Source organism: Barbus barbus (assembly GCF_936440315.1).
Source record: "Barbus barbus genome assembly, chromosome: 27".
Classification (NCBI taxonomy): Eukaryota; Metazoa; Chordata; class Actinopteri; order Cypriniformes; family Cyprinidae; genus Barbus; species Barbus barbus.
This window is the reverse complement of record NC_136755.1, coordinates 14,670,232-14,698,067: the sequence shown is the minus strand read 5'-3', so window position 1 is coordinate 14,698,067 and position 27,836 is coordinate 14,670,232. Positions and strand designations below refer to the sequence as shown.

Genomic DNA, 27,836 nt, shown 5'->3' with positions numbered 1-27,836 from the left:
TCAGGAATATTCTTTTCAATTTTAATTAGTTAATTTTAAAGTAGAAACTTCAAGCTTTCGGATACGGGAAAGATTGGTCTTGCTTTACTTTCATAGGGATTAGATAATCAGAAATATTAGTTTTTGATTTGAATTCGTTCATTTAAAAGTACACACTTCAAGCTTTTTAGATTCTATTGATTTTAGTCTTATATGTATCTGAGTATTTAAGGTTTCTCTGTGAATCAGGAAAATCTGAACGTGAGCGAGCCGGCGCACGGAGGGTTAAAGCCGCTGCATTCAATTTTATATTTAGACGGTAAATTTAGATTTCAAATTCAATATTGATTTTAGAACTGTTGAAATTATTTACTGTATTTAATGCAAGTACTTTATAAGTAACTGTAATTAAATTACCTACAAATGAACAGTAATCCCTTACTTTACTTTTTCAGTGTATAAGTAATTTAACTTAGTAACGCGTTACACCCAACACTGATCCTCAGCAGCTCAGATGTTAGGAGAAAATGAAGACTCGTATGTTAAGTCTTACATCCAAACAGAGCACCGGGATTGCTTGCGAGACATCGTTATAGCTGCTTGAGCGCGGAGAAAATAAAGGACAGCGTAACTGCTGAGGGTGGAAACTATAGCAACGCAGGGCTGTCAATTAACCCCAGTGGCCCGGCCCTCTGAAATGTGACGTCACACTGCGGTGAGAATCAAAACGGCAGGCCTAGTGAGACTGACTTGGTTTAAAGGGGATTAAAAATGAGGAGTGGGTGGATTTTTATTATTGTAGGGTGGTTGTGTTCACACACTGCCAACACACATTTATGTCCAAACACCATGTAAAAGTAGATTTTGCATAATAGGTGCCCTTTATAATTATACTGTACATGTATACATGTATAATTGCATGTATAATTACACTGTAACAAGGACACCTTATAATAATGTGTACATTTTATACTAATATATTAAAATATATATTATATATTAACCTATATATATTAAAATGTGTAATTGTTAGTGCTGTCAATAGATTAAATAAAATTAACTAATTAATCACTTTTTTTCTGAAATTAATCGCGATTAATCCCATCTAACATTAAAGTTTTTAATTATACTTTTATATAGTAATAATTTCACATTCAGTCTTCAAATTAATGTAGAAACAACATAAAGAAAGTACATTTTTAATATTTGTTTAATGTCATCTTTTTTTATGATATCTCTGATTTTTTTTCCTAATATTTAACCATTGACTATAGCTATTTAACATTGCAGTATAATTTAGAGCAATCAATTTAACATTTATTAGACTCTAAAAAATCACTTCTAATTTAAACGAACTTAAAACCATCTTCACATAACCCCATTATTATAAATGTCCTTCAGCAAGAAAATAGAGCCTAATTTAATAAAGTTATCAAACAAAAATTCTAAATGAAATAAAGATAAAGTAAAGCTACAGAAGTTAATTTATTTCTTTGATCAACAGACATCACAGCAGCTGGTTATTAGATTATTTTGGCTGCTACTTTAAAAACTGCCGCTGCTGAACTTGATGCGGATCTGACACTGCGTTGAATGTAACTCATCATAAATAATAAATATTTGCATGCACATTTTTTGAGGCAGCTTTAATGGCCTTCTTTTGTAACTTCATGACTTAACTGATGACATATCTACGACACTGCATACTCGTAATTTGATTTGGGATTGAATATGTTACAGCGCTTTAATGTGCATGCACTTGAAGAGCATGTGCTAAGAGCACAGTATAACGGCTAACAGGACAGGAAGATTAGTTTTTACGGACATATGGCCTGACAACATCTCATCTGACCGCAGTTCACTGATGTTCTACTGAAGCTCCTCGTCTCCGGTAACGTTTCCACGCTCATTTAATTCACTCCTGGCGCTGAGGTGAAGTTGGAGCACACATCTGAAAACTGTCCCATTTAATGTGCTTGTAAAGACTTTCTGCATCTGAATAAATGCAATTCTTTAGCAGTTTTGAGTGTTGTGGCCAAACTTAGCCCCGCCCCTGCGTTAATTGCATTAAATATTTTTAACACGTTAAACTTAAAAAAATAATAGCTTGCGTTAACGCACTAATTTTGACACCACTAGCCATTTTATTTCATGCACAGGGAGTGAAATCACAATACAAATTTATACAATTATTGTTTACATTATATAATGTCTTAATTTGTAAAAAATATTTAAATCTTTAAATTATTATATTATATTATATTATATTCAACATTACTTTCATGAAGATATACATATATATATATATATATATATATATATATATATATGTGTGTGTATATATTATATACAGTATATATATATATATATATATATATATATATATATATATATATTTTTTTTTTTTTTTTTTTTTTTTTTTTACTTGACAGCAGGCTGCCATTATCAATCTTAATATTATGGGAAAAGAGAAAATCAGCCATTTGGCTAAATACCTCTTGCATGTTTCATGGAAAAAGAGCAATCATACAGGTTTGGAGTAAAATGGTACGGTGCCCGAGAGGGCCCGTCTTCAGTTCACTTAGTTTTGTTGTGGCCACGACATAATAGCCGAGATATCGTTTTGTCGAGGTAACAACATCCTTATGTCGTGGCCTCGAGATGCTATGTTGAGGGAACAACATCTATTTCTCGTGGCCACGACTTCTTATGACATATTTTTCTCGTGGCCATGAGTTTAAGGTGTAAACAAACCTACATGACCATAGCAACCCGGGATTATTAGAGATGGATAAAACATTTTTATTAACATTAAACATTTAATTTAATATTTATATATTATTATTAGGTTATATTAACTTTTTAGGGATATATTTTATATTAATTTCATATAAATATAATATTTTATTATTTCCCTTTCAATTCATGTATCGTTTGCCTAATTAACGTTCTGTATAATTATGCTATTTGCTACCATATATTTTGCAAATACTGTAAATGTCTGACAATTATGCCAATACTTGATGATTGTAGGCTATATATGCCGTGCATGATGATAAATGAGCGTGTGAATGATTCATTCCTCAACGAAACACTATAGGTAGTAGGCTATAATATTAATAATTATTAATTCACAGAAAATAAAAAACGAAAATAAATATATATTAAATTTAAACCTTTAAACTGCATTTCCAATAGGCTGTAAATTCCAGTCAGCGTGATCAAAGCTTTATGTCCAGTATTTACAGGCTTACAAAACTGGTCAGAACATTATGTAAAGAGATCGAAATGAAGGGGAAAGAATATAAAAATATTATAATAGGCTAATAATAATATACAAATACTGCGGAAAAAGACGATCAGTTAATGGACACACACAGCTAAACTCTGGGATGGATACAATTTTTTTTTTTTCTTGTAGGTCTATTTTATTTTATGTACTTCATATAACATTTAACCTATTTGTGATAAACTTAATTCAAGTGCTGGTTACATCGCATGCCATTGCCTACAGTCCAGTAGCCTATGGTCAATATAATAATTTAATTATGTAATCATTTTTAAAAATAATTAATATAATAATTTCTTAATTAAAAAAAAATATATATATTAATGAATCCCTGATAATCACGGGTTGCTATGGTCATGTAGGTTTGTTTACACATTAAACTCGTGGCCACGATAAATAGATGTTGTTCCCTCAACATCTCGAGGCCACGACATAAGGATGTTGTTACCTCGACAAAACGATATCGTGGCCATGACATAATAGCATGTTCCCACGAGTTAATATGACGTTGCCACGAATTAATATCTCGTGGCCACGACAAAACTAAGTGAACCGAACAAACAAAACTCTATCAAAGTTGCACGGAGTATAATTGAAGTTTACATCAGCAACACAATTTGACTGCTGAAAAATCACATCTTTTGGCATTTCTTTGTCTCAGTCTTCCCCAAGAATAACTTTGTGTTTTCCAGATAACAATGACTTCCACTTAAACCAGATATTTGGATGCTATTTTCCCCTGAAAACACAATTCATCAGCAGTTTCTCACTGCTAACGCAAGCGGTGTATATGGCGGGAGTAACTGGTCCTCTGTGGAAAAGAGGATTTGTGATGCTGGTGTGGGCTGCTCTTGTTGTTTCTCCTGGCAGCAGTGATTCATGATCATTAGCAGGGCTAATAAAAAGCTGGTTGGTGAAGGTACTTCAGCTGGTCTCCAACTGGCCACATATCTTCTCCGCTTGCCACGTGTATTGTTTCATATACACTCACACATGCAACATAATTACATCCAGAGGGCCCTGTATTGGAGCCAAACGCACTCAAAGCAGTTTGTTACGTCTACACATAGTCATACGTACACCAGCATTCAACTCCCACTTTGTGTGGATAAACGTCTCAACACGAATCACTCTCCATTCTCTCATGAGAACAGTAGGAGATTTGAGGTGGAAAGATTTAAAATGGTTTTGTGGTGTAAATGCTCTCTTAATCTTTGCTGCCATTGTGACAGAGGAATTAGCTCCACTGGTACACATTAGATGTATCACTTTGTGTGCTTAATGCCACTTCCTGTCTCAGTATTTGCTCATTTAATCCCTCTGATAAAATGTTGGCAGAACTAACAAATTCATGTTTGACCTTGCCAGCCAAATTGAGCAATTGTCTAAATTTAGACAGCAATGCACAATTGCACTGTAAGAATTTTTTTTTTTTTAATTAGTATTTTTATCTTACTTTCAAGCAAACATATTTACAATGAGATGAATTTGCTTGAGAAACAAACTTGCATTAGATAATATATAATGAAATTAGTTTATTTTTCTTACCCCATTAACACACTGATTTACTTGTTTAATAACCCTGATTTATAATTAGAATTGAAATGGGGTAACTTTATATTATATAGATTATTTTGTAACTACATGGAAATGAAAGAATATTGTATTTATAAATGTATATATGTGTATACAGTATATGTATGTGTGTGTGGTTGTGCATACACATATATGTAGTTTTTTTTTTTGGTGTTTGGCTTAGGGTTATGTTAGAATCATTGTTATACTCTTATACCTTTTGTTCTTTAATATTTTGAATTGTTTTTAGCTTTATTTATTGTTTTCATTTAAATGTTAAGTTTTGAAATGTAGTTGTATAGTATTTATAAAGTTTTAGCTTTTAGTTTTGGATCTGTTTTAGTTGTTTTAATACTATAATTGATTGCTTCTGTTGTCCTCATTTGTAAGTCATTTTGGATAAAAGTGTCTGCTAAATGACTAAATATAACAATAATATAATATATAATATTATATGAAAGGTCTCTTTATAATGTCTTGCTGTCTAATGGTTATTTTTCTTCTCAAATAAATGCTTCTTTTTTGTATCAAATAAATTTATTTAAATACTTTATTTAATTTATTATATTAATAAAATGTATTTATTTACTGAAAAAAAAGACAAAAATTCGACTTCAATTTTCCAGTGTTATATTTCTGTTCCTTTTTGGTCATTTTAAATGGAAAAAAAAAAGTTTTATTTTTAAAAAATTGCTACTTTATTACGAAACTCAAAAACTTTTATGACAGTCAGACTGTGTGACCACAAAAAAATAAATAAATAAATAAAATCATGGACTTGATTCGAAAAAGCTAAATGGTCATAACAAATAGCCACACTTGTGTTGTTCGTGGTGAAAAATGACCGCCATTGGAAATGAAAATATGCAAAAATATGAAAATACAGAGAATTGTTTGTGTGCACAATCTACAAATCATTTACAAGGCAGGAAAAAGTGCACAACAATGCAGGGGTGACACTCTAAAATATCAAGAGTGCAAAATAGACACATTTCAAACCAACATTTCAAACATGAAATACTGCCTTAATTGAAAAGTAATATAAAAATATATTATTAATTAGTACCATGAAATTTTCTCATAATACAGAATACAAAATAACAAAAATAGAATCAAACAAAAACATATGTCATTGATTTTGCTGAAAATAAACTAAAAAAATAAATCATTCCAGGTGTTCGGTCACTTTTGAGTGACAAGTGTGACCCCCAAATGAACAATACCAGAGGGTTAAGCACATTTATATTTATTATAAATGAAAAAATAAAAAACAACTGTAGCATATGTCTTCAATATAGTCGCAGTTGTGTTACTTTTAAAGAAACTGCCATGTTTTGTCGACGTGTACATGAGATCATGCACAAATTATGTGTTTGTTAACTTGTGGAGTTCTTCCATATACAATCTTTACCAGACAGCTCCACAGCTGTGAGCTCAAGCTCAGCACAGAAACACTTCCAGCCCTTTTCTTTATTTATCTGTTGGAGGTACACATGCGCAGACAGAATAAAAAACTCACAAGCTCCCATGTTTTCCCCTGACCCAAGTTACTGTCTTGTACCATAGCAGTCTGTGTTTTACGACAGACTGTAATGAGTTCCAGGCTGTGTTGGACGCTCCTAGCATTAACCTACTTCTGGTTTAACCCCTTCCTCCGACGCAGATCCTTAAACCACCCCGCATTTAAGTCCTTTAAAAGCACAGCATTCTTCTGTAATCACATCCGTTTTCTGTCGAGCTCATCGGCAGGGAGAAATTCATGAGCTGAGAGCTGCACGGTTGCAGCTAAACAAAGTTTCCTGCATTATTCATGCGCTCATTCCACCAGGGTTTTTGGAACAGGTCATCACAATTCTCTTCCATCCTGTGCAAGCCTGTAGCTATACGGACAACATGTCCATTTCGTGTTCTCTGTGGAACCCTGTTTTTAGTGTGTGTGTGTGTGTGTGTGTGTGTGTGTATGCGTGCGTGCATCCGCTTTCAGCAATTTCTAACCTGGATCTCAGGGTATGACCTGAGATTAGGTACTGAGCACTTTTCTGTCCTACTCTTGTTTTTATGATTTCTCCTTCCTTTTTCATGCCTACCCAGTCAGATTAGCCTTCCCGATACTGTGTTTGCCCTCTTTGTTCAGACATGACTCGAGGATTTACTTACACATCTGCTCCACAAACACATCTTTTGTTATTCTGCCTGTCCCTGATGTTCTCTTTCAAATCATGTCCCTCCTCACTGCACTTCCCCCTCTCCATTCCATCTAGTTCTCCTCCCCATTTGCTCTCTTTCAAAAGAGTTTAACATTCACTGTTGATCATACTGATGAAACTCTGTAACAGTAAAATGACAATACAAACAAATCTAGATAAAGGAAACACTTGAATATGCCAACATCAAGTCAGCAGAACATTGTTAGGTAAGCATGAAAAGTTAGAGATGGCATAATATGTGCATAGGCATTGCAAGACCCTATTTAGGAGGCTTCAGCTCTTCTTTCTTCTCATTCCCCCCTGTTTTAATGTGATCTCTCTTCACGTTTGCTGAAAACATGGTTATTAGATCTGTAGCTACTTTGGATTCATTGTGTCTTGAACATTGTATCTTAACAGTTCTAACATCCTCCATTTCTTTGTTTTTATGTTCTACAGGCAATTCTTGGATCCAAGAAATTGGAAGAAAAAGTAAGTTATTTGAATTAAGTAACCAGAAAATCTAATATTTATATTTGCCATGAACAGCAACAGGCAGTTTCAATTATAAAGCTTCAAACCTGACAAAAAGAATTGTGGCCCCAGCAGATTTCACCCAATAGCTGTAGAAATTCAGTGTAATTGGAAAGTAAATTGCTGCGTGCTGTGTTGCAGTGGGAAGAACATTGACACTGACCCTGACAAACTCATGAGATAATTTACTACCGATAGCAGAGCATACTGTGTAATATTACACCACCTGGAATTAGAGGGACTAACATTTGCTTGGTAAATGTGCTTCTCTGGCACAATATGTGAATAACACCCATGTTTCGCACATAAAACTCTCACCTTTTCCCCTCTCTGCACCCACTCAACACTCAACGTATTTTTTATGACTCATAGACAAAAAGGTATTACCTTTTTAAAAAAAAAAAAAATGCAAAGCCTGAAAATGCCCGTATTTGAGTGGGATGTGAGTAAGACTTTTTTGGTTTTGATTTAATTCACAGAGCTAAATGATGGGTCAACCGCCTTGTCGCAAATTGTTGTGAACCAGTGTTATTGTTAACTAAAACTAAATTACTAAAAATCATTTTCAGTAATGTAACTAAAGCTGAAATAAAATATAAACACAAGATGAAACACACACAAAGTTAACATGAAAATCAGAAATAAATCAAGATTACATTAAATGTACTAAAATTAATTTTAGATTAAAATAAAAAAGCTATACAGGTACATCTCAAAAAATTTAAATATCATGAAAAACTTCATTCATACATTCATAACATGTAAAGTAAGACATTTCAAAAGTTTTTTTGTTTTATTTTTGATGATTCGAGGTTACAGCTCATGAAAGTCAAAATCCAGGATCTCAATAAATTATAATATTTATATTTGAGTTTCATTAAACGACCATCTCTACGGTATCAATTCTGGGTATCTCTTGTTCTGTGAAGCCACAATAATGGGGAAGACTGCTGACTTGGCAATGGTCCAGAAGACAATCATTGACACCCTCCACAAAGAGGGTAAGTCACAGAGGGTCATTACTGAAAGGTGTGGCTCTTCACAGAGTGCTGTATCAAAGCATATTAAATGCAAAGTTGACTGGAAGGAAGAAATTGGGTCAGAAAAGTTGCTCAAGCAACAGGGATGACCGCAAGCTTGAGAATACTGTCAAGCAAAGCTGATTCAAACACTTGGGAGAGCTTCACAGGGAGTGGACTGAAGCTGGAGTCAGTGCATCAAGAGTCACCACGCTCAGACGTCTTCAAGAAAAGGGCTACCAAGCCACTTCTGAAACAGAAACAACATCAGAAGCATCTTACCTGGGCTAAGGAGAAAAAGAACTGGACTGTTGCTCAGTGGTCCAAAGTCCTCTTTTCAGATCAATTTAAATTTTGCATTTCATTTGGAAATCAATGTCTGGAGGAAGACTGGAGAGGCACAGAATCCAAGCTGCTTGAAGTCCAGTGTGACGTTTCTGAAGTCAGTGATGATTTAGGGTGCTGTGATGTGCAGTCTGCTGGTGTTAGTTCATTGTGTTTTATCAAGTCCAGAGTCAATGCAGCCGTCTACCAGGAGATTTTGGAGCACTTTATGCTTCCATCTGCTGACAAGCTTTATGGAGATGCTGATTTGCTTTTCCAGCAGGACTTTAGCACCTGCCCACAGTGCCAAAACCACTTCCAAGTGGTTTGCTGACCATGATGTTACTGTGCTTGATTGGCTAGCCAACATGCCTGATCTGAACCCCATATGGTAGCTAAGGTATATTTTCAAGAGAAACAGTCGATCCAACAATCCAGACGAGCTGAAGGCTCAATAGTGCCTCAGCAGAGCCACAGGCTGATCGCTTCCATGCCATTCCTCACTGACGCTGGAGTTTGTGCTAAAGATTCAAGATTCAAGATTTTTATTTGTCACATACACAATTATACAGAGTACCTGTATAACCAGCAGTGAAATGTAAAGGAGCCCTGACAAAGTATTGAGTGCATAAATGAACATACTTTAAAGAACTTGAACTTTTCTGCTTTGCAAATCCTTTTTTTTTTTTATTGATCTTAGGAAATATTCTAATATTTTGAGCAGTGGGGATTTCTTTAAGACTGCAAGGGAAGCTCGGCTTCCCCTATAATGTAAAAAAATTAATGGTCAAACATGTACTATTGTGTTAACATTTTATTGATTAAAAATGCGTTAGAACACGTTCATCTCAGAGACGAGTTCGTTCAGAATCAGCTACATATAGCAGGTGACTCGATTTCCTTCTCATATATTCCCGTAGCATCAGTGTATTTGCCTGTTGAAGCCCAGCGTCCATTGACTTCAATGGGGCTGCTTTGAACAGTTTTTTTCAGTGCTTCAAAACTAGACGGTCATTGGATAAATGCTGCGATTATGTCCCGCTCCCGGACGCTCAGCGTCTCTGGGGGTGAATGGAGGAGTGGGCGGGGCTGGACTCCGGGCTTCTGCGTGATGATTGGAGGGTCTGTCGAAAGACTGCATCTCCTTTTGATTGACAGCGATTGTGTCCTATAAGAAGTCGCTGATGCTGAAGCTATTCGAGCCAGTGTTGCCAACTTAGCGACTTTTCAGACCACCCTAGCGACCTTTTTTTCCCCAAAAGTGACTAGCGACAAATCTAGCGACTTCTTTGACAAACCTTAGCGAGTCTCTGTGATCGCTGGTACTGCCGCAACGGCGCGAGGTCAGCTCTTTCTCTGTTCAGTGAGCGGCTGAGAGGAGCAGCGCGTTCAGTTCAAATAGATATTATGTTGTTTCTCTAATTTTACATGCAAATATAGCCGAAATCACAGCACAGGAATTGTCTTATCTTGTGTGTATTATTTGATTTAATAAGACGACGGCTCGATTATAAATTAGGATTTTTGTGCAGACTAACTTCTTAGGAGGGAGAGCTGGTTATGTATTCTTAAAGGGCTGCGTTTCAGTCACTATTTCATATTTATCCCGTTGACTGACAACATAAACAGTAAAATATATAAAGGAAAACAGTTTTATTGAGAATTTGGCTGCATTAAAATACAGTATGAGCACAGAGAGACAAACAAATGTAAAAGGCAATATGACGCGATGACGTAATGAATATACTAATTAGCGCATGATGTCATCTGGCGACATTTAGCGACTTTTCAAACTGGCTTTAGCAACTTTCCATCGAAAGAAGTTGGCAACACTGATTCGAGCTCAGTCCCATAGTGGACTTTGCAAGTGTAGTCAAAAGACAAACTGCTGCAACTATTTCTTGATAATTGCTTGGCGAAATTGCTGGCCAATTTTCATTATACATTTCACACAATTATACACCACATTCCTTGTTTCAGTTTAACCTAATTCCCACATTTCCTCCGTCGAGTTTAATGTTTTTTTTAGTTCGTTTGTTCATTCATTCATTCATACAGTAGGCCAGGCGGTGAACTAGCCAGCTAGCAAACTGCACACGATGGCAGAATTTACGTATAAATAAATGGACAATTTTTATGATGTAGGCCGAAAATTAGCTTCCCTTCTTTGAAAGACCAGCAGCCGCCACTGATTTTGAGATACTGGATTTTGACTTTCATGAGCTTTAAGCTCTAATCTTCAAAATTAAAACAAAAAAAACTTTTGAAATGTCTTACATGTAATGATGAAAGTTTAACTTTTTGAAATAAATTACAAAACAAATGCAGTTTTTCACGATATTCTAATTTTTTTAGATGTACCTGTATGTAGAAATATAGATATAACAAATAAAAATGTCAAGAACATAAGAAAATTTGTAAACCTTAAATTAAAACAAAAGGTGAGAATATAAAAAAAACTGATTCATAATATTGATAAATACTTTATATTATGAGTAACGCTGTTTTGGATTAGTGGCCTTATGCATCTGTGAAATCCGCAAGACCCCAGGTGTCCTTTTTGTCATGGGATCAATCTCACATTTGCTAAATCATTCAAAAGTTGATATTCTTCCATGTTCTTGAAACGGCATAAAAGCACAAATCAAGATTACTGTTACGGGGCGAACAAGACGTGAGACATGCGGATCCATTTGCGAGGCTTTATTAAAGGGTGAGGTCAGAAATCAAGCAAGGTTCATACAATGGCAAACAGGAACATCACAGGCAAGACAAAGAGTAATCCTAGGGCAAGCGTGGGTCGATGATCGGCAAACAATATCCAACAGGGCATGGCAGAGAGATAATCCAGGTACTCGAGCAGTAGTCCAAGATAGGTGCAAACTGAGTCCAAACGGCAAGGCTAAAGGTTAATCCAGGAAACTAGGGATGGCTGACGTGAAACTGACGTTTCGACACAGTGTCGAGATCCCGAAGTGCAGATGTTTTGAAACACTGCTCCGAAGCGTGATTCGAAACACTCATGTCACGTGACTAAGGCGATTCGAAGCATCGGGGCGTGTCACAAGTGTTTCGAGACGTGGCATACCTGCCGATTCAGCATTTTATTGACAGGGTCGGGAACAAATCACACAATTGCACATCTGTCTCAACCTAACTCCCACAAAGTATAAAAGTGGAGTTAACGCATCTTCACTTCATGGGTTTTTGTGAGAGGATTTTTTCAAAGGCTGAAGAAATTCTATGTAAAAAAAGAAGTAGGCTAAGTCCATCAACAGCAGAACAATTAATATTTTTAAATAAAAATATTTATATGTAAAAAAAAAAAAAAAAAAAGTAAGACATTGTGGCTTGATGTATTTTATTGTCTATTTTTCATTACCAAAAGAACACTTATTTATTCACAAAGAGTTCATTCAGATGTCAGACCGATGTTTCAACACTTTACAAGAACAGAACAATAAAAACACACATTTTAATTGTTCATTATAATTTTGTGAAGATGACTTCCCCCAGGATTCGAACCCAAGGAGACAGCATTCCAGTCGAGCACACTAACCACTCCCCCAAATCACTTGATAGACCAACTAACACAACATACGTTATAATTTGTCAATTCGCTTAACTGTTTCTTTGTCGACACTGTTTCAGAGCAATACTTGAAAATGCCCACTAGGTGTCACTGTAGAGACGGGTGTCGAAACGTTTCGAAGCCTTGACACATTTGCTTCAACTGCTTCAGTGTTTCACAAAGCCTCGCTCTGCCCACCACTACAGGAAACACGGGCAAGAATCAAAACACTAGAAAACACAAAAGGCAAGGCAAGGCAATGATAACTGAGTGGCTCCGTAGAGTAGCTATCGCTAGGAGAGTGATATACACTATACAATACTCGGCAGAGAGGAAGAGGAAGTCCATGGTTTAAGTACGCTGTGTAATCAGTGCAATCAGCTGTGTGTCGTCAGTGCAATGGATTATGGGAATTGTAGTTTGAGGCGAAGTGCAACAGTAGTGTGGCGCAAGAGTCAATGTGGTGAGCGAGTGACCTCTGGTGGTGAGTAAACGAAAGTTCATAGACCAGATTCGTGACAATTACATTGAGGTGCTAACAGTGGAAGTGAACAGGCACACTTTTGAAGGATTTAAGCACAAATGTATAGCTTATAATGTTAAAAAAAGCTTTTATATTAATTCTTCTGTTAAAACTAAAGTTGTTTTCATCTTTTTTACAACCATTTTAGTGTTTTAGGTATGCCAGTAGGCAAATAAGTTGTAAAATTGTATAAGACTGTAGAAAAGGTTAGTACTTTTTTCTAACACAAGATTAATGTTAACATGCATATTCTTCATGTCCTCTGACTATACTATGGAAACAGTAAGTATGTTAATGTTTATGGATCAGCCCTATTCACTATATAGTAAGTGCCTCATTGTAACCTAGATTTTTGCTTTAAAATAATATTTGCTGATAATATATGTGGCAATGTAATGCCACAAATGCTGCGGTTTGAGCTTAAATTGTATTTAAACCCAGTATATTCCTCTAGCGCTGAGCGCACAATTGGTCATAGACAAAGACTCTCTTAAAACGATATCGTCTCTAACAGTAGAATATAGGATCGCACATAAATCCATTCATTCATGCGAGCAGAGCGAGTGCATGAAAATCTCAAAGAGTTGATTTTCATCATGTAGCTTTCTTCTGTGTGCACCTCTGGAAAGAATGAATCAGCCCAGCACGTCAGCCAACCGTTTTCAGAGCTGCGGCACAGAGATGGGCCCCTACCTCTCCTCCTCTCTTTCCTCACCACATCAATGCACGTTAACCGCCTGTTGGCTGAGCAGGACTCGACGGGTGGTGGATTTTGTTTTAATTGTGCTCTTCCGCTAAAAACGAACAACTATTTATAAGTATTGGACTTTGCGTGTCCCCCCTCCCTTATAGCTTTGCAGCTGGCTTTGGTGAACATTGCCATGAGGAGACTTCTGTTCCTATTGATCTTTGTCTCCCGTGAGAGGGCATCGGCAAGCTGAAATGACACGCAGTCGTGGTCCTCGTGCGCGTGCCCCCGATTCTGCACTCCCATGCCAATCAATGTTATGTTGCACTGCCACCAGCAGGCCAGCATATGTAACAACACAAAAAGCAAAGCTGGCTTAAAGTAGAGTGGAGCGAATAATATTTCAAAAATCACACACAGACATTGTCATGGATAGGAGCAACCTGGTTTTCTCTTTTTTCAAGTGTGCAGGCTGTGTACTGCTCAATGAGGAATCGAGTGTGGGTATTCACATTCATGTGTGCAGCATGTTTTATGGCTGTGTAGGTAGGCAGCAGGATTTGCATGCATAAGTGTGCATGAGTGCTGCGTTATCACGCCCTTGGAAAGAGATGCATTTATGTCTTTGAAAAATCTGGCAAGGATTCATGATACTTGTTGGGTATGAATGATTAAAGGTTGGCCAGACTTGCTGCTGCTTTGGAGGAACTTTAATAAGAACATTTTGAGAAGCAGCTATCAATGCACATGCAAACACACATGTAGTATTATTGCACAAAATGCATTTAGAAATAGGAGTTTTTTTGTCCAGTTTTTGCACAGTTGATCAGTGCTTTTATCACGTCACATGCTCTATTTCATATTTGCATGTACAAGATTGAAATCTTGGCACAATAATCATGTTTTTTGCTTATTGGCTCAATCCAAGCTGGTCTTTTCAACATAGGGTTCATATGAAATTGTGTTATAAACATGGAGTACATTGAATTCTTCATTTTATTGCAGGTTATTCAGGAGGGCTATGCTGGTCAGTCAGGCCTCAAAGGAGAGAAGGGAGACCGGGTAAGAAATGTCAAACACTGAATCATACCAAATGAGTATGTTTGTGTGCTAAATCCTGCTCTCTGTCCAGGCTTGCTGGGAATAAATGACTGCAGCGCGGTTTATTTTGGCATCTTATACAAATGCCTCATTAGGAGCTAGCTTCTTTGCCAGTGATCCAGCTCAGCCGACTACTCAAAAGTTTCATTATTACTGGCAGAGTCTCTTAATATATTAATAGCATAAATGAAAAACCCAGCATCAAGACGATATTAAGATTCTTCTGGTTGGGGGGGACTGATACATAGCATTTAAAAGCAAAACTGTAGCTTATATACAATTTGTCAGGGATGTTGTTACACGTGTATGGGGTATTGTTCCTTAAATGTTTTATTTTATTTTTTACCACACAGGGTTTGGACTGTACTGGTGCTGGAGTTCCTGGACGAGTGAGTCAACATGGTTTTTGCCTGGAAAATTACCCTTCTGGCACAGATTGATCATTTGAAGTTATGAATTACCTGTCCTCTTTAAAATAAACATAAAGAATATATATATATTTTCATTGAAATTGAGTAGTTAATTTTTTTTATACTATCACTTTAATAATAGTAATAATAATAATAATAACTATATTAAAATACAAACAAATATTTTATTATATATAAAATATTGATATATAATATTTAATCTCACATAGAGTAATAATAATAAATATACACACAATATTTTCAGATTAGGGGCCAGATTTACTAAACAGGGTAAATTAGCATTAGAGTGCAATTCCATAAAAGCGCCGATGGTAGGGGAAATTTCTGTGGCTGATTTACTAACAGACGCAGCCAGATAATTTCCATAATGACCAGCGCAATCTACCAGGACCAGCGCAAATTACCGCCTGCTTTAAGACATGCTTTTTTGGGCATTAAATAATGGCGCAAATACTAGTAATTAACGAGCGCAAACATTAGTAAATCGTGTTCCATGATTAATACTCTCCTCCCATAAATTTTGTGTCTGAAAGGGAATCTCCTACAAATGCATATTTAATAAGGTCAGGCATTAATTCTTCTCTGCGTATCTTTAGTAAATCCTGACAGTACTATTTTAACGCCAAAAGATGGTTTGCTCTGGTGCAAACTGTTAAAGTTGAATGTCGAAGTGTTATTTTAGTATTATTTCCAGGTTTAAATCAGGTGATCAATTCCAGGTTTTCTCAGTGGTCTCACAATTTTGGCCTCCACTGAATGGGACTTGGATGTCATGCTGTATTTTTGTGTTTTAGTGCTCAGAAGGAGCTAAAGTGGAGAAAGGAGAGAAGGGAGAGTCGGTAAGTGTGTGTGCCACCCTTGTTTTAGAGAGAGAGGCTGGCGATCAACAGGCTTCACTGAAGCAGAGGGGATATCTTGATACTATTTCTGGCTATTGATTCACCCATTTCTCGTTCTTTACGTTTCAGGGTCTGGCTGCCAACTGGGGAGAAGCTATAGGAGTGAAGGTAAAGGAAGACGGTATGACTGTTAACGAATGCATTAGAGCTTGCTGCTTACTTATCTCCATTTCTGCCTGTCTGTCACTCTCATACACATTCTCAGGGTGACAAAGGACAGAAAGGAGAAGTCGGAGCCACAGGTTTGCCCGGAAGTCCAGGCAAAGATGTAAGTGACTAGCATTTGATGTGAAAGTCAAAGATGCTCATAATTATGTAAATTATGTATATACAAGTGCCCTCTTGAGTCTCCTTCAGACGCGTTGATATATTTCATTCTCGCTGCAAGAGTGTACTCAAAAAGCAATTGTATAGGATGTATAATATGTCTCTGTGCACATATTTAAATTTTAAAAGGATGCAAGAGTGTCTTTCCTTTTTATATTGTTTAAAGTGGCTCCATATATTCACAACACTCTTCTGCGAAAAGTATTATGCATTAGACTCTTACCCATATACTCAGTGCTGCCTTTTCTTCTCATTAGATATGTGTTTGGGTGTTAAATCTTCTTAATGCTGCATAGATTACATAAGCCAACAAAGAGCCACAAATCAATGCAGCCTCATTGATTGTTTTAAATGTCTAGTCAGGTCGCAATACGCTTAATCTTTTCTATTCCGTATACAAAGCATGCAAAGGGGATGGCGAATATGGCCGAGCCAACTAATGCATATTTGGAATTTTCTTTTAAACTGTTTATCAATCTAAGCCTCCAGTCATCTGTGAACTGACTTGTTTGATTCCTGTTGGAGGGTTGTTATATAACTAGTGTGATACTGCTTATGCAGCGTTTGAGATGAACTCAAGCTAATGATCTTTTTTTGGTCTTGGCTGTCACAGGGTCGAGCTAATCCTATTTGTGTGGTGGGCCCTAAAGGACAAAAGGTAAAACGGACTGATCCTCTCAGCATTATTTAACGGTTTTCTAGGATACTATAAATGACCTAGTTTTGTGGTGTCATTATCTTTAGTGCTTGTTATGCACCACAAGTGTTTCTCAGTGCTGATTAATTCACAGGGTGTTCCTGGTGTAGTTGGTCCAGAGGGGCTTGCAGGAGAACCAGGCCGCCCAGGACCTCCTGGACCACCTGGAATTGGAAAACCAGGACCACCGGTAGGCAGATTCATAATTTACTTACTTTCTTTCTAGACAATTTTTAAAATTAAGGTTTTAATACATTTTAAAGTTATTACGTTGTGGATGTATTCTCTAGTGTATTGTCTTTGAGTTTATTGGATAGAAAATAAAACAGTGTTGCAAAAATAGGAGCTGCAACTGTCAAGTTTTTGAGTTTCAGAGAAAAATTTTAACTGACTTTTCAGAATCAGAATCAAAATCAGAATTTTTGTTGTTGTTATTGTCAATCAATGCATTTGGACCAACGTTTCAGCTTTGTTCTGTCAGTTTTAAAAAGTATTTTCCTCTCATTACGAAAATAATTAGATTGTTATTGTATTGTGAAAACACTAGTGAGTAATGTCCAGCTAGGTAAAACAAGACTTCGCAATGAACCCAAGAGAGAGCTTGCATTAAGTAGCCCAGATAATACTGGTCATGGGGAAGAAAATTAGCGCCAGGTACGGGGTAGATGGGAAATGTAGTGCAAAAGGAATTTCAGTACTCTGGTGATGGAGCCCTCTGATGGCCCGAAGAGGGAGCCACGGAAGCACTCTCTGTGACAGTTATAATATATTCAGGCTATATTAACTATAGAATACTACTCTGCATACTACAGTAGCATTTCTGCAGTGTGTATGTATGCCACTATTCTTGTAGCATGTATGCGTAGACCTACCACAATTTGACATATTTGGGATATTTGGTATTCAGCAGAAAAATTATGCTTTAATTTCCAGTGATCAAATTTAATTGGAAATTACATTTTGTCACTTATTATTTGATCAGACTGACAAGAGTTAAAATATTTTACCCCAAAATTGGATTTAAAATTAAAAATACAATAACTTAATAAAAAGACGAATAAAAATAAAAATTAATAAAAAAATATATATCTGAGGTACTTTTAGGTAAACACTAGTGTTCAAAAATTTTAATTAAGTTTTACTCAGCAAAGATGCATTAAATTGACAGTAAAACATTTATAATGTTAAAAAATATTTATATTTTAAATAAATTCTATTCTTTTGAACTTTCCATTCATCAAAAGATCCTGAGAAAAAGTCACAGTTTAGTAAGTAAAAGTAATAATAAGAAATGTAATAATAAGAAATCATCATATTAGAATGATTTGTGAAGGATCGTGTAACACTGAAGACTGGAGTAATGGCTGCTGAAATTTAAGCTTTGCATCACAGCTTTTCATCAAGTTACATTTTACATAATACTAAAATATAAAACAGTTATTTTAAATTCTAACAATATTTTACAATATTACTGTTTTTTGATCAACTAATTGCAGCTTCGGTAAGCATAAGAGACATAAAAAAAATCTTAACGACCTCAACCTTTTGAACGGTTGTGTGTGTATATAATATGATTTAATAATTAACATACAACTTGAAGTGCACAGTGTATACTGGGCATTATACAGTTATAAGTATGCTGCTGTTCTATTTTATCTCTTTTTTACTTCCTAAGCAGTTGTTTTTATGTCACAGGGGCCCCCTGGTGGAACTCCAGGATCCAAAGGAGAGAAAGTATGGTTACTAATATATGTTTTCTTGCTATGACCACAAAGTGACGAGGATGTTAAATGTGTTTTTAATGAAAATGTACCATTAGCTTTGTTTTTTGTGTAATTGTGTATAAATAATAGCATTCTCTCTATTTCTAGGGAGATTTTGGGATACCTGGTGAAGACGGAAAGCCTGGAGAACCTGTAAGTGCATTTTTTTCTCATTTTGACCTATAGAGGGATGTCAGTGTGAAACGATGACGTGTGCTGAATTGCTAAGACAGAAGACGCTAATTATCCTGATTTTCTATCACTCTCCTGATTGTTCTGTCACTGTAAGGGACAAAATGTGTTTACTATCATCAGCACCATAATTAGTTTTATTACCACTGGAGCTATCAGCACATAATTTGCATTTGCAACTCAATGAGCTTCTGTGCTTCTAATCTTCATGCATACCCAATGACGTGGTTTGTTTTGCTGACAGGGTCCGAGAGGTCCTTGGGGACCTAAAGGGGAGAAGGTAAGTGTAAGCAGTCTGAATTTCAGATTCTGCATGAAAATTTATGTTGCTTGTTATGAGTCACAGAATTCACAGAAAGTCTCAGAGCATATTCTTGACTCTTATTGCTTTATTTTTAAAGGGACAGTTTCATTATTTACTTAATCTCATGTTGTTCCAAACCCATATGACTTACTTTCTTGCATCGGACACAAACATCCAATGTCTTTTTTTCAAAATAATATGAAAGTAATTTTAGCATTATTTATGTACTAAAGGGTTGGGTCCAAGTCCACCTTTTTTGAGTCCCAGTGGAGTCGTAGTTTTTAACCAATTTTAGGAGAACAATCCATTTAATGCTTTTTTCTGTCTTCAGGGAGATCCGTGTGTACCATGTCCAGCAGTCTCTTTCAACTCCACTGGTAACACTGTGGCATTTCAGAGCAAGCAGGGACCTAAAGGAGAACCAGGGGCTCCAGGCAAAGGAGAACAGGGTCCACCTGTGAGTTCACTCTTGAAACCAACTCCACAAACTGATTGTGTTTATCACAAAAAGCTAAAAACTGTCCAGATGTGTGATTAAATGTCTCTGTGCAGCATCCTGAAACTGCTTTTATCTTCCAATACTCAAATCTGTGCCTGGTAGACACTTTAGGCAAAATATCCAGCTGACAATGCTTTTCACCTCAGTTGGCCCGCCATATTTGTGTTTGCCAAGCTCGATGAAATAAGCCAACATTCAGTGAGGTCTTTTTCGCCTGCTGTTGTTGTGATGAATGAAAAATGCTGTCGCCATTCCACTACCCTCTCACAGGGAGAACAGATCTTCTATCGTGCTTCATTATAGCTTCAGGAACATTCAGGTCTCTCCTATCATCCATGAAATCCATCAGCCACCCCCCCCCCCCCCCCCCCCCCCCACCCCTTAAAGTTTAGACCACTTTCTGTGTCAGATTTCATTTTACTCAATGACCACGGTAAAGGCATTTCCATTTTTAAGCTTATTCAAATTTCTCCTCTCTCTTTTTCAGAGTAAGAGGGAAAATTTCAGACAAAAACATCCTCAGCATACCATAAAGCGCTTGTTCGCATTCCTCTGTAATGATTTCCAATGCCATCACAATCTATTCTTCATACCTAGTTGTACGACAGAGTGTGAGAGCGTGGGATGCAGAAAGTGACAGGGTGCAAATGCGGGACATTTACTGTGGAGAAGTTGCGGTCAGCTAGGATGATATTAGTGTCATGATTAGGGAGACTGATGCTGATAATTGTATGCCTCTATTTACATAGGGCCTTGCTGGACTGGATGGCAAAGCAGGACACAAAGTAAGTTTTTGCTGTTTACTTACTCTTTCTTAGAAACACACACATATATGTAAAAATATTAGTATCTACAGTACAATATTGTAGCACAAGGTAGGATATTATAAAAATACAATGAATGAAATGCTAATAAACTGGGAATTTACCAGTCAATATATCTGTTGGATGAAAAAAATAAACTACTGCTAAACATTGTGAAGGCGACTTTTCCATAAATTTCACTCACATTTTCCTCAGATTTTACAATGTGTGTGTAGTTCTTTTTATCATCTTATTTTGCTCCCCTGAGGTCCACTTACAATGTTAATCAGGATTTATTGCACTAAAAGTAGTCATAATTTAGCTTACGTTACCATCTCCCACCCTTTATCTGACCCTTAGAATTAATTGGGCTGTTTTTGCTACTGTACATTTTCAGACTTAATTGTAAATACCCTCTTTGCATGAGAAATTAGAAACAACACTACAGACTATTAGTATGTATCCAACTTCCTCTTCATTATTTTATTACTGGCCAGGCCAGGGCACTGAATATTTGTTATTGACGTGTACATGTGGGCATAATGTGTTCATGCATTCATCTTTGTTACATCACAAACTACTGTAATAACCTATTTTTGCCACTTAGTTGTCAGTTTGTTTTGTTTTTGGAAAGAGAAGAGAGTTTTGAGTTTACAATATGTTGGCATTCATTTTTTTTTTTTTTTAATCAAGCAATACTTCTGTTTTTTGTTTTTTTAATTTGCTCTATTTTTTGTCTGTATCTGGGGAACCATTAACCAATCCAAAATATGCAATATGACCACATACACACAGAGACAATGAAATAGGCTTTCAATTTTATTTTAATCGCTGCTTCCTGTTGCAGAGCTTTTTCTTAAAAGTCAGCAGCTGTTTTGTGACAACTACAGCACATTGCGGTGTATTCCAGACTAAACTACCGCCTTCATTTTTTTTTTCAAATCCAAGAGTGCTGAGTCATTGAAAATGTCATCCAGAGTTTGAGCCATTTTTACAAACTCTCTTGTGCATTGTGATTCTTTCACAGGGAGAGCCAGGAGTAGACGGGGCCAAAGGCGAAAAGGTGAGTCTGCCAAGTGTTGGCAAGAAAGATAAAGAATCTGTACACTGTGAATTGCTTGACACTGGGAGAAGTTTTGAAGTGAAATTAAGTTGCGAAGTCTTGCCATCTTTGTTCTCTTAGGGTGAACCGTGTTCTGGCTGCCCTACCATTGGAGATATTCCAGCAGGCATTTTGAATCGAGCTCAAAAGGGAGAGAAGGGAAGTCCAGGTGCTGGGCAGAAAGGAGAGCAGGTGAATGTGATGGAGTGATTGCTCATTGATATCCAGCACACAGCATTTAAAAACTTCTGCATCGCTTCCTCCCACAAGTCCTGAAGTGCAGTAAAATACAATGCAAGCTGTTTTTGATATCCACTTTAGTGGTTGTGTATGAGTGTGCAGGGATGCATATATTGGCTCATGCATAACCACAGACATCCCTGATCTGTATAACTCCATGCATTCGGCTCAGATATAAGCCTCAGGCACAAATGCTTTTAAAAAATGATTCTAATGACAGATTGGGGAATTAAGTAGCCAAGGCTTTCATTTCATGTCTGTTAAACAAGAGAATATGCACTGATATTCTCTGCTTTCTTTTTCTTTGTTTTTGCTTGATTTTCATGTACAGGGAGAACCAGGTTCAAGTGGCTTTGCTGGACTAAAAGGGGAAAAGGTAAACCTAATGGAAATGTATTCACTGGGGTGATGGATTTCTACATTTTCGAATGGTTTTAAAGTATAACAGGTACATATGCATGTGCAGTGACTCTGAAAAGTATTTGGACACTTAAATATATGTATGTCATTATTTTAGCTAATTGAAACAAAGCATTTCACAAAAATAATTTGGTTGTCAGATTTAGTGTAACACCTCTGTACTTAATGTGATGAACTACACCTGTAGTTGCTCTCTAGGGCACCTGTGTGGAGAGAAATTACTTCATACATCCATTAAAAATGACCTTGGGACCAGATGGTTAAAAGTAATTGCTAAAAGTTAGTTCTGAGAAAAGTTAGAGTGCATTTTTTTTTCAATGCCATTTTTTCCCCAGTGCATTGATATTATAAAGTGTTACCCATATGCTTAAGTGTGGCTTATGTGTTCAAATACTTTCTGTTACCACTGTGCATGTCTATAGTGTGTGTGTGTGTGTGTGTGTGTGGTAATTATCAAATTGAAATAATCTTTATCACATTATAAAATGGTATTGTCATTTTGGGAAACTATAAGGTGTAGACAGTATTTTGTTATACATGTACATTCATGTGTCCAATTTTCTGGTTATAGGGTAATGCAGGCAGCAAAGGAAATGAGGGGAAAACTGTAAGTAACCATTTTTATTATTATTTATTATATATTCTTTGCTTTTAACACGATTTATGACTGACCTCGAGATTAGATTAATGTGCAGATGCTGATATTTTTTAGGGCAAACCTGGTCCAAAAGGATCAAGTGGAAATAAAGGAGAGAAGGTGATTAAGCTCAACTCAGACTTTGTTATTCTGCACTGATTGTAAAATGTTTTGATTGCAACCTCACAGCACCAGGAGACACAAATACCACAGTTGGAGAGACACATATAATAATAATAGTAATAAAAGTTATTTCAAATTATAATAATATTTCACAATTTTAATGTTTTACTGTTTTTGTCACCACCTTGATTAGCATAAGTGCATAAGATACATCGAAACATTACAAAATCTTACAGGCCCCAAATTTTAAAACTTTTTACATGAATTTTCATGAGTTCATACGTCAAGTGTGACAAACTGTTAAAAAAAAAATACATTCTGAAATTCAAGTTTATTTTTCAGTTCAACTTATCGCTCAAAGTATTATAAAAAAAAATATAGATAGATAGATAGATAGATAGATAGATAGATAGATAGATAGATAGATAGATAGATAGATAGATAGATAGATAGATAGATAGATAGATAGATAGATAGATAGATAGATAGATAGATAGATAGATAGATAGATAGATAGATAGATAGATAGATAGATAGATAGATAGTTTTGTGTAAGAGTACATTTTCACTAGTGGTGTCATATTTTTACAGGGTGATCTTGGCCAACCCGGTATAGGGACAAATGGTCCAAAAGGTGAAAAGGTAAGTGAATGTTTTCACACAGTGCTTTTCTCTCCTTCATTAAAAGAGTATGGATGTGCTTAATGTGCCTTGTATTTAAGGGAGACTCATGTGGCATGTGCCAAGGCACAACCTCTGAGGTGGGAAGTGGCCCATCTACGACAAAGGTCACAGGGGAACGTGGCCCTCCAGGACCTCCAGGCCCACCAGGAGAAGAAGTAGAGGGCAAACAGGTAAGCCTGACTATTTTATGATCACTTTATATAAGAGGAGGCAAGAGTGGTGTGTTGCTTCTAGTGCATCAGTGTATAATTTTTAATTTGAGAAGCCCAAAACACACTGACCTTGTTTTCAAAATGGATGTCTCAACAGGGGCCACCAGGTCTTCAAGGTTTCAAGGGAGAGAAAGTAAGTTATTATTATTTTTTAACTCTGCAATAGGGATTTTTCTAGGCATTAAATATGATTTTTATGTTTGTAGGGTGATCAGGGTTTACAAGGAGACCCAGGTGTGGATGGGGCACCTGGACTCCAAGGACCTCAAGGAGAACCAGGCAGGAATGGCCTTAATGGACTAAAAGGAGAAAAGGTCACTGTCACGTTTCTCTCCTACATTGATCATGCAGTCACATATTAAATTCATTGCAGTAAATTATGCGCCACCACGGGATATTTTAATAATCATTCATCATATTGATATAATAGATTACAGCTTTGATATGAAAAATACCAGATAAGCATGGTTGACCATCTAGATTCCTGCTCACTTGCATTTGAAAACTTTCTGTCTTTTCTTTTTGCATCTGTGTCTACATCGCCAGGGAGATGCATGTGACAGCTGTCCATCACTCCCTGAAGGAAATGGCAATGTTATTGGCTTACCAGGACCCAAGGGAGAGAGAGGAGAGCCAGGTTTGCCAGGCGAAGGCCGAGGAGGCAAACAGGCACGAGTTTTTCTGTAAAAATGCATGCTTTCTCAATAAATTAGTGTTTTATATGACTATTGCACAAACCAAGTCCTAACTCCAAATATTAAACTTAGGAGCACACAATTTGTGTTACATATATGACTGATACTTCAAATCATGCAGCTTGTTGAGGAGAGGTTCACTTTTCTAAGCAATTGAACTTTGGCTTAGCAGATGATAAAATGAAAATAAAATAGGGCTGTTAACTTCTATGATTAATATTGATAGTACTTGGTTTAGATGCCATTAAGCAAATAAATGTGATTAATAGGGTTAAAAGGATACATTGATACGGATCAATGCATTGATCAAATGACTAACAATTTGAAATATCAATTAAATATTCATATTATATTTTGGTTGCATTTGTGAGTTAATAAAATGTAACTGGTTGCGTAAAATGGGCACATAATAATATAATTAACAATATAATACTAATATATCAATCACATGACCCTAAATCTAATCAAATAATAATTGTATTGTGGCAAGTTTTGAGGTATCAGCAAGTATCAAGTATTTTAAGAGAATCAGTGTCAGATTGTATTGTGATAAACCCCTTGTGATTAATTTGTTATTTATTTATTGTTCAGCCATTGTATATCTTTACTCTTTCTTTATTTTCTTATTCTATAGGGTCGGCCAGGCCCACCTGGTATCCAGGGACCTCCAGGGCTCAAAGGCAGTCAGGTAAAGTTACACACCTGACTAATGTGCTTGCATCAGTCACAACTGTGTGCGAGAGTGATAAGATTGACTGTGGAGTGATGCTTATGTTTATTTATTATTAGGGTGATGCTGGGCCTTCGAGTATTGGCCTTCCAGGACTGCAGGTGATTGAACAGCTATTGTAATTTTGTACTATTTTTAGAGAAATGTGCAGGTCTCAGTTGCATTTAAATAATTCCTTAAATGTTCCAGCTCTTAGTAATGTTTTGATGTTCTCACTCAGGGTGAGCAGGGACCTAGAGGTTTTCCCGGAGCTGCTGTAAGTGCACAAAAAGTATTGTGTTCTTGGGTGTTCACACATGGATTTGGCCCTCTGAGTGTGCAAATTTGCAAATGTTGAATTGTCTGTATTTGTACTAGTCTACTGTTATCTGATACATACACTACTGTTCACAAGTTGAGGTCAGTAAAAAATTTTCAATGTTTTTGAAGTCTCTTATGTTTACCAAGGCTGCTTTTAATGTATTTGATAAAAAAATACAGTAAAAACAGTTATGTTGTGTAATAATATTAGAATTTAAAATAACTGTTTTATATTTTAATATATTTTAAAAAGTAATTTTCAGCATCATTACTCCAGTCTTCGGTGTCACATGATCCTTCAGAAATCATTCTAATATGCTGATTTGCTGCTTAAGAAGTATTTCTTATTATGATCAATGTTGCCTAATATTTTTGTGGAAACTATAATACATTTTTCAGGATTCATTGGTGAATAGAAAGTTAAAAAGAACAGCATTTATCTGTTATAGAAATCTTATGACATTATAAATGTCTTTATTGGCTCTTTTGATCAATTTATAGCATTCTTGCTGAATTAAAGTTTTTTTTTTTTTTTTAAAGAGAGAAAAAATCTTACCAACCCTTTTGAACAGTATGTGTATGAAAATCAAAATAATAAATAAAACAGCCCCAACAATAAAGAAACTAAGTGTGAAAATAGTCATGTGTATCCTACAGGGTCCAGAAGGACGTCAAGGACCTGCAGGGCCAATTGGACCAGCAGGACAAAGGGTAGATCACCAACGCAATAACAGAGTACTCTTTAGGCCAAAAGACACAATGGATCTGACCTAACTGCTGTTCCAATGTATTGCTTGATATCAATAGGGTCCAAAGGGAGAAATGGGACCACAAGGGCCACAGGGGCCAATGGGAATGGGACCAATTGGACCCCCAGTAAGAACCTGAGATAAAACATGGACAAAAATGTTGTCCCCAGCCATAGGGACAGCCATTTTTTATGTTCTTGCTCTCTTCATTACATTTAATATCTGAATGCCATTATGCCAAAATAATGCACGATAAGCGCATTTTTCATATTACAGGTTTTTTTCAACAGCTTACACACGTATTCAAAACTTTGCCTCTTTTTTTTCAAAACTTTACACACAAATCCAAGAATTGCACACACAAAATGCAAGATGCCTCACCTCTCTTTCAAAATGAAGCACTGCATTCAAATATCACAAACACATCTCAAAAGCAACATTTGCAAACACCTTTGCCATAATATTATTTCCTATTATTTTTTGTGTGTCACATAGAGAATTGTGTGTTGTGTTTTGCAAATAGTGTTTTATGAAATTGAAAACTGAGTCAAAGGCTGAGAATTAGTGTATGGTTTTGCAGATTTGGTGTGTGGTTCTGGTGTTTGAGTGTCAGGTTTCAGAAATTGTGTGACAAGTAAAGTTTTGGTAACTCTTTATTTCGATAGTCCACTTTAGACATTCTACTAATAGTAAGTAACTTTGCAACTACGATTGATGTCATTAGAGTATTAGTAGACTGTCTGTTTAATATCTTCTCACACTTTATTTTGATGGGTCCACAACATACTGACAAGAAACTTTGCAAGTGTACGTCAACTTACTCGACTAACCCTAAACCTACCCTAACAGTCTACTCTGAGAGTTAGTAGACATGAAGCTGCAATTTAATGAGAATTAGTTGACATGTAGTTGACATGTAGTTAAAAAGTTACTTATAGTTAGTAGCATGTCTAAAGTGGACTATCGAAATAAAGTGTAACCAAAGTTTTTGTGTGTAAGCAGTTGAAAAAACTGTAAGTATGCTGTTATTCATAGTCATGTTCACAATATACTATTTCACTTCATAGAAAATAGGGAGTGTAATGAGACACAGTGTTTTTGTGTTTTTCGGTCTTGCACTTGTAAACGATTTATATATTCTGTCACAGGGTAGGGATGGCACACAAGGATCGGCTGGGATACCAGGGCAAGATGGGAGTCATGTAAGTTTGTTTATTTATTTATTCATGTAATCTCCAGC

The 27,836-nt window shown here is 36.2% G+C and overlaps 1 protein-coding gene across 2 annotated transcripts in view; it reads left to right on the top strand.

Moving 5' to 3' along the window:
* Window positions 1–27,836, top strand: part of LOC306847626 (uncharacterized protein) — a 79,057-nt gene that overhangs the window by 27,491 nt on the left and 23,730 nt on the right. For both annotated transcript variants that reach the window (XM_079381674.1, XM_079381673.1), the window contains exons 9-37: window positions 7,489–7,521; window positions 14,694–14,750; window positions 15,143–15,178; window positions 16,015–16,059; window positions 16,189–16,227; window positions 16,325–16,387; window positions 17,060–17,104; window positions 17,238–17,333; window positions 18,839–18,877; window positions 19,015–19,059; window positions 19,343–19,378; window positions 19,734–19,859; window positions 20,651–20,686; window positions 21,732–21,767; window positions 21,888–21,998; window positions 22,378–22,422; window positions 23,038–23,073; window positions 23,179–23,223; window positions 23,818–23,868; window positions 23,949–24,080; window positions 24,220–24,255; window positions 24,329–24,436; window positions 24,669–24,791; window positions 25,452–25,505; window positions 25,607–25,648; window positions 25,768–25,803; window positions 26,505–26,558; window positions 26,655–26,723; window positions 27,745–27,798. In XM_079381674.1, the coding sequence (XP_079237800.1) occupies window positions 7,489–7,521; window positions 14,694–14,750; window positions 15,143–15,178; window positions 16,015–16,059; window positions 16,189–16,227; window positions 16,325–16,387; window positions 17,060–17,104; window positions 17,238–17,333; window positions 18,839–18,877; window positions 19,015–19,059; window positions 19,343–19,378; window positions 19,734–19,859; window positions 20,651–20,686; window positions 21,732–21,767; window positions 21,888–21,998; window positions 22,378–22,422; window positions 23,038–23,073; window positions 23,179–23,223; window positions 23,818–23,868; window positions 23,949–24,080; window positions 24,220–24,255; window positions 24,329–24,436; window positions 24,669–24,791; window positions 25,452–25,505; window positions 25,607–25,648; window positions 25,768–25,803; window positions 26,505–26,558; window positions 26,655–26,723; window positions 27,745–27,798 (1,728 nt within the window). The remainder of the gene's footprint in view (window positions 1–7,488; window positions 7,522–14,693; window positions 14,751–15,142; window positions 15,179–16,014; window positions 16,060–16,188; window positions 16,228–16,324; window positions 16,388–17,059; window positions 17,105–17,237; window positions 17,334–18,838; window positions 18,878–19,014; window positions 19,060–19,342; window positions 19,379–19,733; window positions 19,860–20,650; window positions 20,687–21,731; window positions 21,768–21,887; window positions 21,999–22,377; window positions 22,423–23,037; window positions 23,074–23,178; window positions 23,224–23,817; window positions 23,869–23,948; window positions 24,081–24,219; window positions 24,256–24,328; window positions 24,437–24,668; window positions 24,792–25,451; window positions 25,506–25,606; window positions 25,649–25,767; window positions 25,804–26,504; window positions 26,559–26,654; window positions 26,724–27,744; window positions 27,799–27,836) is intronic.